The following is a 14,083-nucleotide window of genomic DNA, read 5'->3' on the forward strand; positions in this document are numbered from 1 at the left end:
TTAAAGATCATCCCATTCCTAGAAACATTGCTTATCCCCTCAATGCTCACTGCAAACCCAAACTCCACAGTGTAAAGCTGTGCAGTCTGGCATCACTTCCACACCAACTCACTCTGAGTATCTCAAGCACAAACTGCAATGAAATACAGCACCTGAAGTTATTTTTTCTATTCTACCCTCTGAAAGGCTACTCTCTATCAGGCAGCTGACTCCACACACGGCAGTTCAGCACATTTCAAGTGTGAAACTCACACAATTCCTAAATCCACTCTCCTTCACAGGTCACCTAAACCCAGCAGAGCTGTATTCCCTAAGGACTGCACGTGTCACACACTGGACAAAAGGGCCAAAACACCCTCTGGGCTTTGCCTCAAGTGTTCCACCAGAACAGCCCCAATTTCCTCTTCTCCGTCAGCTTTTCACCAATTTTTTCAGGAGTCAACACTGTAAAATTTTGGAGGTTCTTGGAAATTCTCTGCAATTCTAAAAGGAAACCCCAAAAGGTGCTCAGCAAATTAAAACCCATCCCCTACACTGCCACTGGTAACTCTGTGTACAAACTGCAAACTTCAATCTCAGCAGTTTCCACCTGATATTTGGGACATGAAAAATCATCTGGATAACAATGGGAGAAAAGCTGCTCAGCACAATGATGAATGAAAGACAAACACTTACTGCTAAATAATTTAACATTTTTATTTGGAATAGTACAAATCATTGCTAATCTTTACATCCAGAAAGAAGAGCAAAAACACAGCCACTTTTTACAGCGATTTCACTTCCCAGTTAAGAACATTCCAGTGTATTTCAGACATTGCAGATGCCACACAAAGCAAGCTGAGCTCCTGACCAGCCCCACACTCAGTCCCAGTCACACATCCCAGTGTTTACAAACAACTCTCAAACTGAGCTATCAGCCAGGCCACCAACAGCAAATCCTTCTGCAGAGCCAAAGCCCCTTTCTAACAACCACAGCCTATTATGAACTCCAACAATACGACTGCTGGGACTGTCCCAAAAAACCCTATAAAGCCCCAAACAGTTCTGTGCCACTCCAACAATCTGTTGATGACAGGGAGAGCAGTGCCAAGCAGCCACACACAAGCCAGAGCACTTTCAATGCTGCCTCAGGCATCTGAAGTGAGGCTATTTGGGTTTTCTGTGAAAATTAGAAGCTGCCTGCATGCTGATAGTGAGATTCATGGAGCTAAAACCTGTTCTAGTTAAGATTTGGGGTTTGCTGAGGATTAGAAGCAGCAGTGATTCTAAACTAATGGCAAACACAGTGGTGGGAGCTCCCGGAGCCAGGATCTGGACTGAAACATTTGCTGAACCAGCACCAAGCAGCAAACAAGAGACCACCACATCTACCAGCACTCACACAACTGAACTGATTTGGTTTTCCTTTAACATGAAAAGTGAGTGACAGGGAAAATCTTCTGCTTCTAAACAGGAACCTGATGCTAAATCAAGCTTTTCAGAGCTTGATTTAACATCCCAGTCTGCAGCCAGAGGTTAGAAATGTGGAATATGTGACTTCAAGTAGAAAAGCAAGGTAGGTGGATCACACAGCACCTGTTTCTACCCTTGAAAGCAACAGAAGATCTCCAGAACTGACCTCAAGGCTCACTAAAATCGAGCACCCTAAGGAATTTCCACTGTGCTCATGACAGGACATGGCCACCACTGAGCTCTCAGCAGTTCCTTTAATTAGGGATCTCCTGTCAACAGCAGGGGATGCCTTTGCTACAGAATCCTTCAGCTTTCAGGTCCAACAAATCCACTGCAGTCTTTGGGAGATTACAGCAAAAAATCAGAAATATATATGGCTCTTTTCCTTCTCAAAAGCAAAGGAAAAGCTATAAAATTCTGATTTCAAGGCACATTTTAATTCATTATATATACAGCAACCAACTTTGGCAGACAAAGAGGTAGAGTATATAAGATCTTAATTGTGATAGTTTCCAAAAGATATCACCTTCAACGGCACCAGACTCTTCAGGGAATGAGCAACAACACATTTCAGAGCACAAAGGAAACAACAGAACCATTTACACCACCTCTAGCAAAAAGGGATGGGAAGGACAGCCAGGTTTGAGTGAGCAGAGCTCTACAGCAGAGAGGGGAATATTGGACATCTTGTGTAAGCCAAGAGGTGGCACTGAAGGCAGCAGCACTGGGACAGGGACATTGCAGCACTCCCACAGACTCTGGCATGCTGCAGGTACTGCCTTTCCCCCAGCTGACAGAAGGACAATGAGGGGCCCAGAAGGCAAAGCAGGATCTGTGTCAGCTATATGCACACACACTTCTTATCCTATCAAGCATCTCCTCCTCCAGTTCATCAGCAGAGCAAGACACAGCACAAGGAACTCAAGGACAGCCACTCACTGCAAGGGCAATCAATCCTTGTCCAGCTCTGACAGGGACATCCCACTGCAGGGTCCCTCCCTCCCCCCAGAAAGGGCAGTCATGCTTTACACATCTTATATTCGGCAGAACTGGGAGTGCTGTCACGTTTCCTACAAACAAAAAAACAAGTCAAATCAGAGGTTTTACATTGCAAGAGGTTTTACATTTACACTGAAAGCACATCCTTAGTTTTGGCATTTAAGCTGCAGGTAAAGTCACAAACTGGGTCATACTTTAGCCTCTCTTTACCAACTGCTGGACTGAGATTTTAGCTTCATTCTGCTACTGAACTGTCAGCAATGACCCAAGGAGCAGCACAACCTTTGATCCAAAGGGATCATTCCAAGTGATGACTGGTATTACCAAAAACTAACACCAGAACAGGTTCAGGATTCCCATAACTCCACCAGGTGCACTCTGGAATTCATTTTAATTACTGTGTGTTGTTTAGTATCTATTTCCCGACCAAAAATGAAATATTAGTTTGTGTGGATTTTGATTCTGCAGCCCACTAACAGCAACTTTAAAACACTTAAACATGCAAGAACTAAAATTCACAATGACATTCTTATGTATGTCCCAAGTTCTTGAATAACTCCTGCTTTGCTTTAACAAAATCCCAACCCATACCAAACCTCAGTGCTATTACTCCAAGGCTCTAAGGAGGTCCACATTCCATAAGAAACCATCCAGAATCACCAGTGTTGACACACCAGACCAGTAATTCCTCTTATCGTGTGTAAAGGTAAATTTGAAATGAAGAATTCTGTTCTATCTCCTGATTCATTTTTTCTCTCCAAAAATAAGCCAAATTAACCCAAAAAACACATCCTATCTTAATTAGAAACATCTTTGTTCAGAGTGAAGATGATATTCCTTAATCTATAAATTATTTTGGAATAAACTCCAAGCTTAATGTTCATATAAAAACTCACCAAAAATACTGAAAATTCACCTGTCCTTTACATGTCAATAAAAACAAGATTATGCACATGAAAAGACCTTTGCATTAAGCTGGAATAAGAGAACCCATCACCTCCTCAGAATTTGTGCAGTGGAGAAAAGCAAAAAAAAAAAGAAGAAGCTGATTTAAAAAAAATTATTTGTAGTTCCAGCACTGTTGAGATAGCAACAACAAAACACTGGAAAGGAAAAGTCAAACTGAGCTGTCCTGTCTGCAAAGTGCTCTGTTCAAACAAGGCTGGAAGAGCCAGATTTTGGAAGAGCCCATTTGACCCTACACAAGTGCAGGAGGAACCCCAACATTCATCACATGCATCTCACTGCAGTGAGCATTAGGTTAAAACACAGGAGAGGACAGCAGCTTCAAAGCAACTGAATTTTGATTCTTGTCAGGGCTACAGAACTCTGAATGTTAAAAAGAAATCACCTTTTCATAAGAAGGTTTCAAAAGATCTTGTTAGACCCTTCATTTATTCTCTTCTAGAAAGCAAAAATGCAGATGAATCAGTAATTGTGAGAGGTGTGATCTGGTTTTCTCTGAAGGGATACACAACTACCTTTAGAGTTTTAGTCCCCAAAGGTGGTTCCAGCTTCTAATTACAGGGAATTAAACTATTAGCCAAGAGTAGTAACTCACCACTGAGATGGGTGCAGACATTCTTCTGAGTATTGTAGGCAATATGCTACTCATTCTTCAAACACAACACCAAGAAATGTGATTTACAGTCATTGGAAGCTCTTACTGGCATTGCTAAATGGTAATTCTCTATATATTATATCCTGTTCTCCCAAAATGAATGAAAAATTAAGATATTCTTTCCTACAGGAAGCCAAGGTTCCCAGCTAGATGGATTCCACACTCCTGCAATTCCAAGCAAACCACAATAAAACAGACACTTAAGCTGCATTGCAAAAAGTCCAAATGAAGTGGAAAGTTATACCTTTTCATTAATTCATTTGTGCAGTTTCTTCCATCTCAGCTGGGACATTAGTTTTTAAAATACAAATTTCCTTGCAACTCTCATCAACTGTGTACGAGCTGAACAGCAGAAAGGGAGAAAGGTCTAATTGAATGTCCCATCCAAGGGCATTTCACACACACCAGAAAGAGAGGCCAAGGAAAGATCTGCTGTCATTTGGAGGCTACAAACCAGCAAGGATCAGGGGCTGGAAGCACAACAGCTCACAAAGGCTCAGCTGCACCAGGAGCTCAGACACTAAACAGGAGATGGAGGCTTTCATAAAAGGAGATTAGATCAGGCTTTTCAGACAAGAAAGAGCTTTAAGAGGCAGATGTTCAGAGAGAGGAAGATGAAGGGAAGCACTAGGCACAATAAGGCTTTTCATGCTGTCAGATATTCAGGAATGTCAGTCTTTAATTTTTGATGATGCTGCTTTAGATCTCTCCTGCTTTCTACAGTAGCCCTGAGAAGTGAAGGCAGCAAGTGCTGCCCTGAACTGCCAAGAGCTCTTCTCTGGCCCCTCCAGGCTGCAGAACATCCCAGTACTGAATAAAAGCATTGGCTCAAAAGCACCAAATTGCTCAGCAGCAAACTCTGGCCCTTGGACTGATACTGCACTGCCTATTTAAGGCTAAAACCTCACTGGATATAAAGCACCTCCAGGGCTCTCCCAAGTCCTCTGTGGGGACCTCATTACAAATATGAAGCACAGGAATATTCCCTCTGGTTTGCTTCATTTAAAGCATCCCTTCCTTTGTTTCAAGCACTCCAGATAAATCCCAACAGATTGTGGAAAAAGACAGCACTGTTTTGATGAGATGCTCATCCTGACACTCCGTGTGTACCACCAAACCTGCTCTGGACTGTCAGCGTTTTGCATTTTACAAAATATTTCTCTGACAAAAAGGTTTTTTCCAGAAGATAAAATCAGACATCACAGCAAAAAGTAATGCACAAAGAGGAGTTTAAATCTCCTGCCCCTCCATGAAAAACCACACATAAACCCCAGTTGTTTTGAAGATCAAGTTTAAAACACCCTACATGTCTCATTAAAAATAGACCACTAATTGCTTGTGCACAAATCTAGTATTTTACAGTTAATTTTGCAAGTCTTTAACATAGAGACACCAACACTGGGGCTGCAGGAAGAGAAGAAAAACCTGAAAACCTTCTGGCAGCACAAGCCCACACAAGCAAAACTCCCCCTGGCTTTAGGAGATAAACTGATATGTCTGAAGCAGATGGACAAAAGTCTTTCTTTGGCAAGTGGACACTGCCAAACACAGGCTTGAGAACAGGGTTTTTCCTTCCTTGAAATTAGTGCAAGTGTTAATTAGCAGCTTAGCTGAACAGCAGATCCAAAACCAAAGTTAAATTCATGGTTAGGCTTTAGCTTTCATCAGCTGCTGGGAGGAGCTCACACAAAATCAGACATTTGAAAAAGAAAGGGCACACAAAGCTCAAGAAACTTAAACATCAGCACAGCTTTGGCTCAGTCATTTGGAAATTTGCAGTGTTAATAAAAAGGAAGCCTACTCACCCATTCTGTGAGAAGAATTTCTTGTAGATCCAGAAGGCTGCCAGGAGCACCACAACTACCACAATCACTTCAGGAAGAATTCAAGTGAAAAAAAATAAAAGCACCTTAGAGTGATAAAGATCATCTCCAGCTCACAAAAAAGCAACAAAAAATTTGCAGGAATAGCCTTGTTTTCATGTACAGGTCTATCCCACCTCTATCCCCCCAAAAACCCCCACAACCCAACTTATTTATGGAATGAGCCATGTAAATTAAATATTTGATTCATCAAGATAGCTCAGCTCAGAAGCAGTGACCACCACGATGGCAAAACCCCAGCAGCTCAGAAACTAAAACAATGACAAGGCCCCAGCATTGCTTTTGACAAGTTTGTACAAATCTGGGTAACAAAAGCAAGGACAGAGGATGGACTGAACACTTCTGTTCACTGGCAGAGTTATTTACTCACACCCCCAGTAAACCCAAGCTCTGAAATTTATCCAAGTGGCCAAGTTGTTGGAAATTGCCTTTGAAATGTGTCCTCACCACGTGAGAAAATACACATTTCATATTAAATTAAGCTATAATAACTAAGCAATCTTTTTTTGACTCATGCAGCTTTAACCAAAACTCCAACATCACCCTGTTGCAGTCACAGGTGAGTGGAATAAAAAATGGATTCTCACGTAAAAAATGTAATTTGTATCGTATTTTTTTAAGGTTTTAGAAAATACTTACCACAGATGATGGCTATAATGTATCCACCTGAAAACAGAAGGAATCAGTATCACAAGAGGAACATAAGTGCTTCTTACTCAAACATTATTATAAAAATATTCACAGAGCAATTTCAAGTCAAGTACTTCTATCAACACAATCTTTGAAGCAGACTAATTTACACAATAACATTTAACTTAGAATATTAATATTTTCATTCATTTTAACAAACCCTATTTTTCACATCAAAACAAAGGAAGCAGCTGCATTAAATTATTTCTCCTGAATATTGAAGGACTGTTGTCTCAGCTGTGTTTTCATCCTGGTGGGGATTTTGCAGTCCATACTTACTGAGCTGGCAGGTTGGCACTGCAGGCTCCCAGTGGTTGTTTCCAATGTACTGAATCCGAGCCTCCCCGTGCAAGGTGTACCCCGTGTAACATTCAATGGTAATGAAATCCCCCACAAAGTAGGAAGGTTTTTGTCCAGCTATCACTCTCCCATAACTTATGACTGGCGTGGAACCAGAACCTTCAGGCTCACCTGGAAAGAAAAGGGCGGAGAAAAAAAAATTAATAATAAATGTATTACTACATTTAGTAGATATTTAAAACTTGTCAGCGTGTCCTGATTTTAGCAGTTTTACTCACAGGTACAGTGCTGCAAAGCACCCCAGGAACTCTGTTCTTGACAGGTCACTGTCATCTCTGCAGAGCCACCAGGGAAGGAGCAGCCAGCATTGCACCTGATCTGCACAGACTCTCCTTTTGCATAGGCAGGCTTGCCTGGAATCAGGACCCCATTGGGGATCTCCGGGGCAGGACACACATCTGCAGTAACTAACACAGCAATTTAAAACAAGTTTAGTGAGAATAAAGCTCATTTCATAACTCAGTAACTCATTCTACAAACACAAGTTGCCTTCATGTAAGAAAAACAGCTCAGCACATGGCAGAAGTTTAACTGTACCCCAATTTTAAGTGCAAATATTCCCTTTAGAAAACTTAAACATCACTGTAGATATTAATTAGGGTAATACAATCCTATGACGTGGCAGCTCAGAAATCCTCACTGGTTCATTATTTCTCTGAGCTGCAGAATCATTTCTAGAAAGTAGGAGCTGAAAAGCTGAATAAAAAAACACACACAAAGATTTCAACTCCTCCAGAGGGATACCACAGCTCTCCTCACCATGCACACTCCTAATTCTCTGTATCAAATATTTTCTCCTGCATTCCACATCTTTTCTCCTGCCTTCACCCATGACATCACTACAACACCAGGATGCTCTATTTTAGCTAAAACACTTTCAACACACAAGAGAAAAGGGAATATTTCAGAAAGTCTTACTTTTCTCACAGGTTGGTTTTGGAGGATCCCAGGTGTTATTTTCTTCACAGGTAATTACCTCTGCTCCAACCAAGAAATAGCCTTGATTACACTCAAACACAACTGAGTCCTTGTATCTGTAGGTAAGTCCAAATCCAGATTTTTTTCTCCCATTTTCAACTCTGGGGTCTTCACATTTGACCACTGAAAGAGGTAAAACATTTGTTACCACAAACAAATGTTAACAAATGAAAACAAAGCTTGGACACATCTGTTAACACAAACATTTGTTAACAAATGAAAACAAAGCTTGGAAACATCAGCTAACACAAACATTGCACCAAACACAAACATCCTTTTCCCTAGTGCCAATTTCCCCAAGTTGTTTTGGAGAAGCTTTATAAAAACATTGATTCCTGCACTTCCATGGTGGCTGTGTTTTTAGGAACAGGATTCTTCCTTAGCTTTTTACAAGTCCTAATCCAGCCCCCACCTCCTTGCCCTTGACACAATTTTTCTGCAGGATTTGTGGTCTCCCATTTCCTTCACTTTGACCTTGTCACTTCTACCAACAGAACGCTCACAGAGGTATTTTTCAAGCTTTAACTTCAATTTTAGTCACATTCTGTGTCATAATCCATCAATATCCACCATGCTGATGTAATTTCCTCTGGAACTGTACCAAACTTTGTACCAGAGCATTTGTTCCTTCTTTCCTAGAGGCAAAGTCCATTCTCCCCACCCCACTTCCAAGGAAATGGCCAGACATTGAAAAAAAAAAACAACTAAAAATCCCAACAACCTCGACATTCTGGAGGTGGCCCACTCCAAACTCCATTTGAGTGTTCATCAGATGTGCAGTGAATCGTGTCTGAGCCAATGAGGGAGAAGGGATCACTGCCCTTGGGGACATCCTGACACCTGTAGGTCACCGAGCTCTGGTACACGTAGCTGGCTCTTTCCTCGTAGTCCCCGTTGGCTATTTTGGGAGGTGGCTCACAAGGAATTCCTGTAAACAAAGCACAAAAATTGGTTTTGCTGTGTTAGCTGGTTCACCTCAAAGAGCAAGCCTTGGTTTTCCAGTCATTTTACTGAAAATCTGACACGGCCACTCAAAGTCACACTACAGAACCTCAGCTTCAACAGGAGGTTGATTTTAATATGAGATAATAATATGAATAATATGATTTTAATATGAGATAATTACCACCAAAAGTGACATTTTTCAGTGGTCATTCCTCAGGCACAATCCAAGTAGTTAAGAAAAAAAAAATCCCTGTTTTCCCATCATTTTTTATACTGGAAAGTCGGTGGCACAGCTGTTTGTAAATGAACTTACCCCCCTCTGAGCAGAAAATCAAACACAGCAGTAATTTACTTACTTTCACAGTAAGGCAGAACTCCACTCCAGCCAACATCTCCATTCTTGATATCACAGGAAATCTCTCCCTTACCCCGTAATCTGTACCTAGACAGGTAAAAATTCTGAAGATGTGAAACTTACAATTTTTCATTTCTCCAAGAAGCACCAAAAAATTGGTTCTTATCAGTAATCCTGTTCTGTGATTACAGGGACATAACACAGCAAGGTTTTACTGTAATGAGAACAGAATCTTGTTTATTTTGCTGACAGTCTCACTTTGAAAACAAAACAGAAACAAAAGACATCATTAAGGAACTGTGGCAGTCTTACCATTTTCAGAAATATTGTCTAATACTAAACTCCTAAAATTACTAATACTCAAAGAAAAGGGAAAAAAAAACCAACTCCTTAGTGTTGTTGACTTAATTATTCAATAATGAAGGATGATGAATATGTATCTACTCCCTCTGCCACAGGAGCATTAAAAGAAGTCACCAGAGGTAACACTCCAGTTCTACAGAATCTCACTAAAAAGCTTAGGGTTGATGCAAAGAGTAATTAAACCAGGGAATTAAATTTAGCTGTAAATTTAAACTTCACTTGCTACAGGTAGAATTCAGATTTCAGGTCAGAACTGGAACAGAAAATTTGGGTTTATTTCAAATCTAGTGTAAACATTAAAAAAAAAAATCATTAAGTTCATCAAAACACTTACCCTTCTTTACAATGAAATGTCAGTTTTGAACCAAAGGTAAGATCTGTTGGATCAAAATAACCATTTTCCAAGTCTCCTGGGTAAATACATTTTCTCGCTGGGATAAAGGAAAAAAAAAAAAAAAGAAAAGAAAAAAATATACATTTTTGTAGTTACATACAAAAACAAAATCTTTGGCACTCATTGCTCTTACCCACACCAGCATTTTCCAAGCTTCATTTAAAATATGGCAAAACCCTAATTCCCACTTGCAAATCAACTGGAACTGTCAAATATCAGTGGGGAAAAAAGGGGTACAACAAATTACCTGTACAGAACACGCCCTTGGGTGACCACTCCAAGTCCTCACCACATGTCCAGGTCAATGCCTTCCCTGGGAGCCTCACGTATCCCGGCCGGCAGGTGAAGGAGATTTTGGTCCCAGGTGGAAAATCCTGGATTTCCCTGGAGCTCTCGTCGAGCTCTGCGTACTGCAGCCGCTCCGGCCTGGGACACGCGCCTGGGAGAGGGAGGAAAAAACAACACAGCACCTTAGCAGCAAGAAGAGAACACCCTGAGGTGTAACAGCACAGGAGACAGAACCATGCAAGAGTTCTTGCCTGGGAGAGGGAGGAAAAAACAACACAGCACCTTAGCAGCAAGAAGAGAAACACCCTGAGGTGTAACAGCACAGGACACAGAACCATGCAAGAGCTCTTAAGGATATATTTGAGTCGTTTCCAATTTTTTAATTTAGGTTTTAACTGCATGCAGCGTCCAGCTCTACATGTGTATAGGGCACACTGCTCATTGTTTCCTAAGTTCTTTAGTCACTCTACCCAGACAATGCACTTCCTTCCAGATCCTATTTTCAGATTTTTGTCTGTTTGCCTTTTTTTTTTTGCAGTTAGACACACGCCTTCACTCACGGTACACCCATTTCGTTTGCTGCATGAAAAACAAACAAGCCAGCCCACTCACAGAGCTCATTGTCCCTTCTGAAGGAAAAAGGAAAGCGGGTCTAAGGGACAAAAAGCGGAGTTTAAAACCGGCTCCAAGGCCAGGCTGGCCGGAGGTTCAGCGGCAGGTGTCCCTGCCCGGGCCAGGGTGGAACGGGATGCGCTTTGAGGTCTCTCCCCAGCCGAACAGCGGCACAATTCTCCGGCTCGAACCCGCCCAAACCCTCGCGGTTGCACCACCGCCCTAAAACCATTTCCTCCCCGCTTCCCTCGCCCCCCCGGCCGGCCCTGAGGGCACCCTCAGCACCCTCAGCGGGGAGCAGGGCACGGCCACGATCCCGACCGCCCCGCGCGGCCCGCCCTCAGCGCGGCGCCGCCATGGCCGGGCCCGCCCGCCGGGCCCCTCAGCGCCGCGGTGACACCGCGGGGACAGCTCGGGCCGTTGTTCCGCCGGGGATCGCTGGTGTTCCCCCGGGCCGAGCTCTCCGTGCCGGTGTTACACGCAGGACTGCAGGGTTAGGGCGGTTTCCAGGCACAGCCGCTGTGTTGTGATGAGTTAATTCCCACGCGAATGACGCAGTCCCGGCTCGGTTCAACGCATGCTCAGGGAAGGCCCTGTTTGACCCGAAAGTGTGATTTTTAGCAGGGTAATAATCGCTGCTCAGCTGAAGAATACATCGGCCTTGAGTATTTTGCCAAATACATCATCAGAACCTTGATTTCCTTCATCCTTAAAGCTGGTTTATTCGGGGGTGCCCTTGACTAAGGGATGCTCCTTCCTGCTCCTTTTGTATGGATTAGGATTGAAAGCATACAAACATCTTCCACCAAAGAATACCCTGACTTGAAGTAATCTTGCAATATGTGGACATATTCCACATTTTCCAACACACTCAGCGCATTACAGCAAGGAGATTAAATCCTTTCCTGGGCAGCTCAAGGAAAGAGGATGAAGTCAAAGTGTATTTAAGTGTAACACTTAGAACACCAACAGTGATAAATTAAAAACAACAGCCAGCTCAGGATGGACATCCCCGTGCAGGGCTGCTCGCTTTTGGAAGTTAAATCCCCTGAGTGGCAGAGCAGCATTAAAATAGAACAGCCAAAAAAATTTTTCAAAAACCAAAGCAGAAAAGACTTAAAGTTCTAGGCAGGCCTAAAAGAAGACACAGAATTGTCATCATCAGCTTTTATTAGGTTAAGCATTGGTAGAGGAACACCGCACATAAGCGTTGCTGGAGGGAAATAAAGATGTAAATACAGCTGTAATTAAGACATTAATTAACACATGGTTGATCCCACCCTTGTGCAGGTATGTTTTGGTGGGCACAGGGAGACAGGGAATTGGGGTTATGGCCAGTGCATTATTAATTGTTTCTTCCTACCAAGGCTTGGCATTATCCACTTTGGTGGGTACCAAACTGGTTATCCAGTTTTTTGGGGACAAAGGAAATATTCTTCGGGAATATTCACAGAAATCCCTCAGAGGCAGCACCCACGCTGCGTGCAGTCTGAGCCTCACTAGATCCTTACAGTAACTGCTGAGAGCAGAAGAGCACTGAAGATTTACAGTAAAATGTCCTCTTTTTTTGGCACAGAATTCCAGTCTCCACGTGAGCGGCGCTTCCTCGCTGCGGGGAACGAGCCGGGTGCCTGGTGAGCAGCAGCAGCAGGGATGAGATCTCTTTCCAGCCTAGGAAAGAGATGATATCCTGGCGTTGAAATCAGGATTTCCTGGTTTTGTACTGGTGTGTAGAGATTCCATCGCCGCCCGGAGAGGGAGGAGGGAATTTCTGGGAAATGCTTTGTTTCACAGAAATCGCCCAAAACAACCCAAAACTGATATTGTTTGCATGTCCCACTTTGTAGGTGAAGTGCTGCTAACAGTGAAAATTCACTGCTGGCTGCAACAGATCCACCACAGAAAACAGATCCAGTTGCAAGTAAAAACACCATTGTAGCAAGTGTGAAAGCAATAAAAACCCCCCAGGAACCGAGTTCAGTGTCTTTTCTGACTCTACTACTGCTGAGGCAGTTTTTCAGTTTTTTCATAATCTGTACAAATTAAAAGCAGTTTTAAGCCAGAAGCAAGGACTGGTGTGGAAGTCTGACCTGAGCACACCAACCATCCAGATTGTGGAAAAGGAAAGACACACTTTGGAGGTGGCATCAGAAGGAAAACTGGATGTTTTCAAACCCAATTTAAATATTCTATTCAGCAAAAGAAAATATTCTATCAGAAGACGAAGGGGAAAGATGTTTCTGCTTGAATGATTGTATTAGGAAAGTAGTCATTCAAGGAAACAATGCAGTCAGCAATATAAACAAATGACAGTGTAGTTATTGCAGCTGTCACTGATATTTTGTGCTGAGGAATATAAATCCATACCTCCTATGGCAGACACGAGCCTTTGTGTTCTGTGTCTGGGTTCAGGGGGGTTCTGTAATTATAGTTTTCATACGTATGATAATAGCTACGTAAAAAAGAAGAAAACAATGAATTGCCTTGCAAAAGAACACTCAGTTGGGTTTCCTTTAAGAAAGAGAGGCTTGAAATAAAATTACATGACCACGCCATGAGTTCCAGGCTGTATCATTTGCAAGCCTGAGCTGAAGGTACAAAATTACAAAGCCCAGACACACTGAGGCAAATATTTCAAGTGTATCAAGTGTTATAAAGCTTGGGACTTGGCACCAAGGGACAGGAACGAACAGCCAGAGCTGCCTTACCCTTCCTTCTGCTTGGAAATTATTTTCCAGACAACACCTGCCCCCAGGAGCAGCAGAACTGCTGCAGCTGCCACTCCTGAGGGAGAAGAACCCGGGTTATTCTCACTGTGTGTGTCAAGTACACGAAATGCACAACAGGGTGTATCTGCTGAGTAAGCAGAGGGAGGCTGTGCCACTGAGGCCGCTGAGCTGGGGACAAAAATGTTTGTAAGCTGCTTACCTAGGCCTACTGACCCGGGCTTGGGGGATGCTGGAGGGAAGGGAAAAAAAAGGAAAATCAGTAAACTGTTCTACCAAAATACGGCATTTCTCAACTGTCCTTAATGAACACCAATAAACCTTTTAGAAAATCACAGGATGCTTTGGGTTGAAGGGATCTTAAAGCTCATCCAGTTCCACTCCCCTGCCATAGGCAGGACACCTTCTGCTGTCCCA

General features: G+C 42.7%; 1 protein-coding gene across 1 annotated transcript in view; it reads right to left on the bottom strand.

The window, feature by feature from the left end:
* Positions 1-675: 675 nt before the first annotated feature.
* Positions 676-14,083, bottom strand: part of CR1 (complement C3b/C4b receptor 1 (Knops blood group)) — a 38,964-nt gene continuing 25,556 nt past the window's right edge. The window contains exons 44-57 of the mRNA XM_041467054.1: positions 13,869-13,898; positions 13,649-13,724; positions 13,322-13,392; positions 10,288-10,479; positions 9,981-10,077; positions 9,285-9,370; positions 8,705-8,911; positions 7,924-8,106; positions 7,224-7,412; positions 6,925-7,116; positions 6,595-6,621; positions 5,878-5,944; positions 4,317-4,414; positions 676-2,522 (exon numbers count right to left, since the gene is read on the bottom strand). Of these exons, the coding sequence (XP_041322988.1) occupies positions 4,324-4,414; positions 5,878-5,944; positions 6,595-6,621; positions 6,925-7,116; positions 7,224-7,412; positions 7,924-8,106; positions 8,705-8,911; positions 9,285-9,370; positions 9,981-10,077; positions 10,288-10,479; positions 13,322-13,392; positions 13,649-13,724; positions 13,869-13,898 (1,508 nt within the window). The 3' untranslated portion in view covers positions 676-2,522; positions 4,317-4,323. The remainder of the gene's footprint in view (positions 2,523-4,316; positions 4,415-5,877; positions 5,945-6,594; positions 6,622-6,924; positions 7,117-7,223; positions 7,413-7,923; positions 8,107-8,704; positions 8,912-9,284; positions 9,371-9,980; positions 10,078-10,287; positions 10,480-13,321; positions 13,393-13,648; positions 13,725-13,868; positions 13,899-14,083) is intronic.

Source organism: Pyrgilauda ruficollis, unplaced genomic scaffold, assembly GCF_017590135.1.
Source record: "Pyrgilauda ruficollis isolate IOZ18807 unplaced genomic scaffold, ASM1759013v1 scaffold100, whole genome shotgun sequence".
NCBI classification, from domain to species: domain Eukaryota; kingdom Metazoa; phylum Chordata; class Aves; order Passeriformes; family Passeridae; genus Pyrgilauda; species Pyrgilauda ruficollis.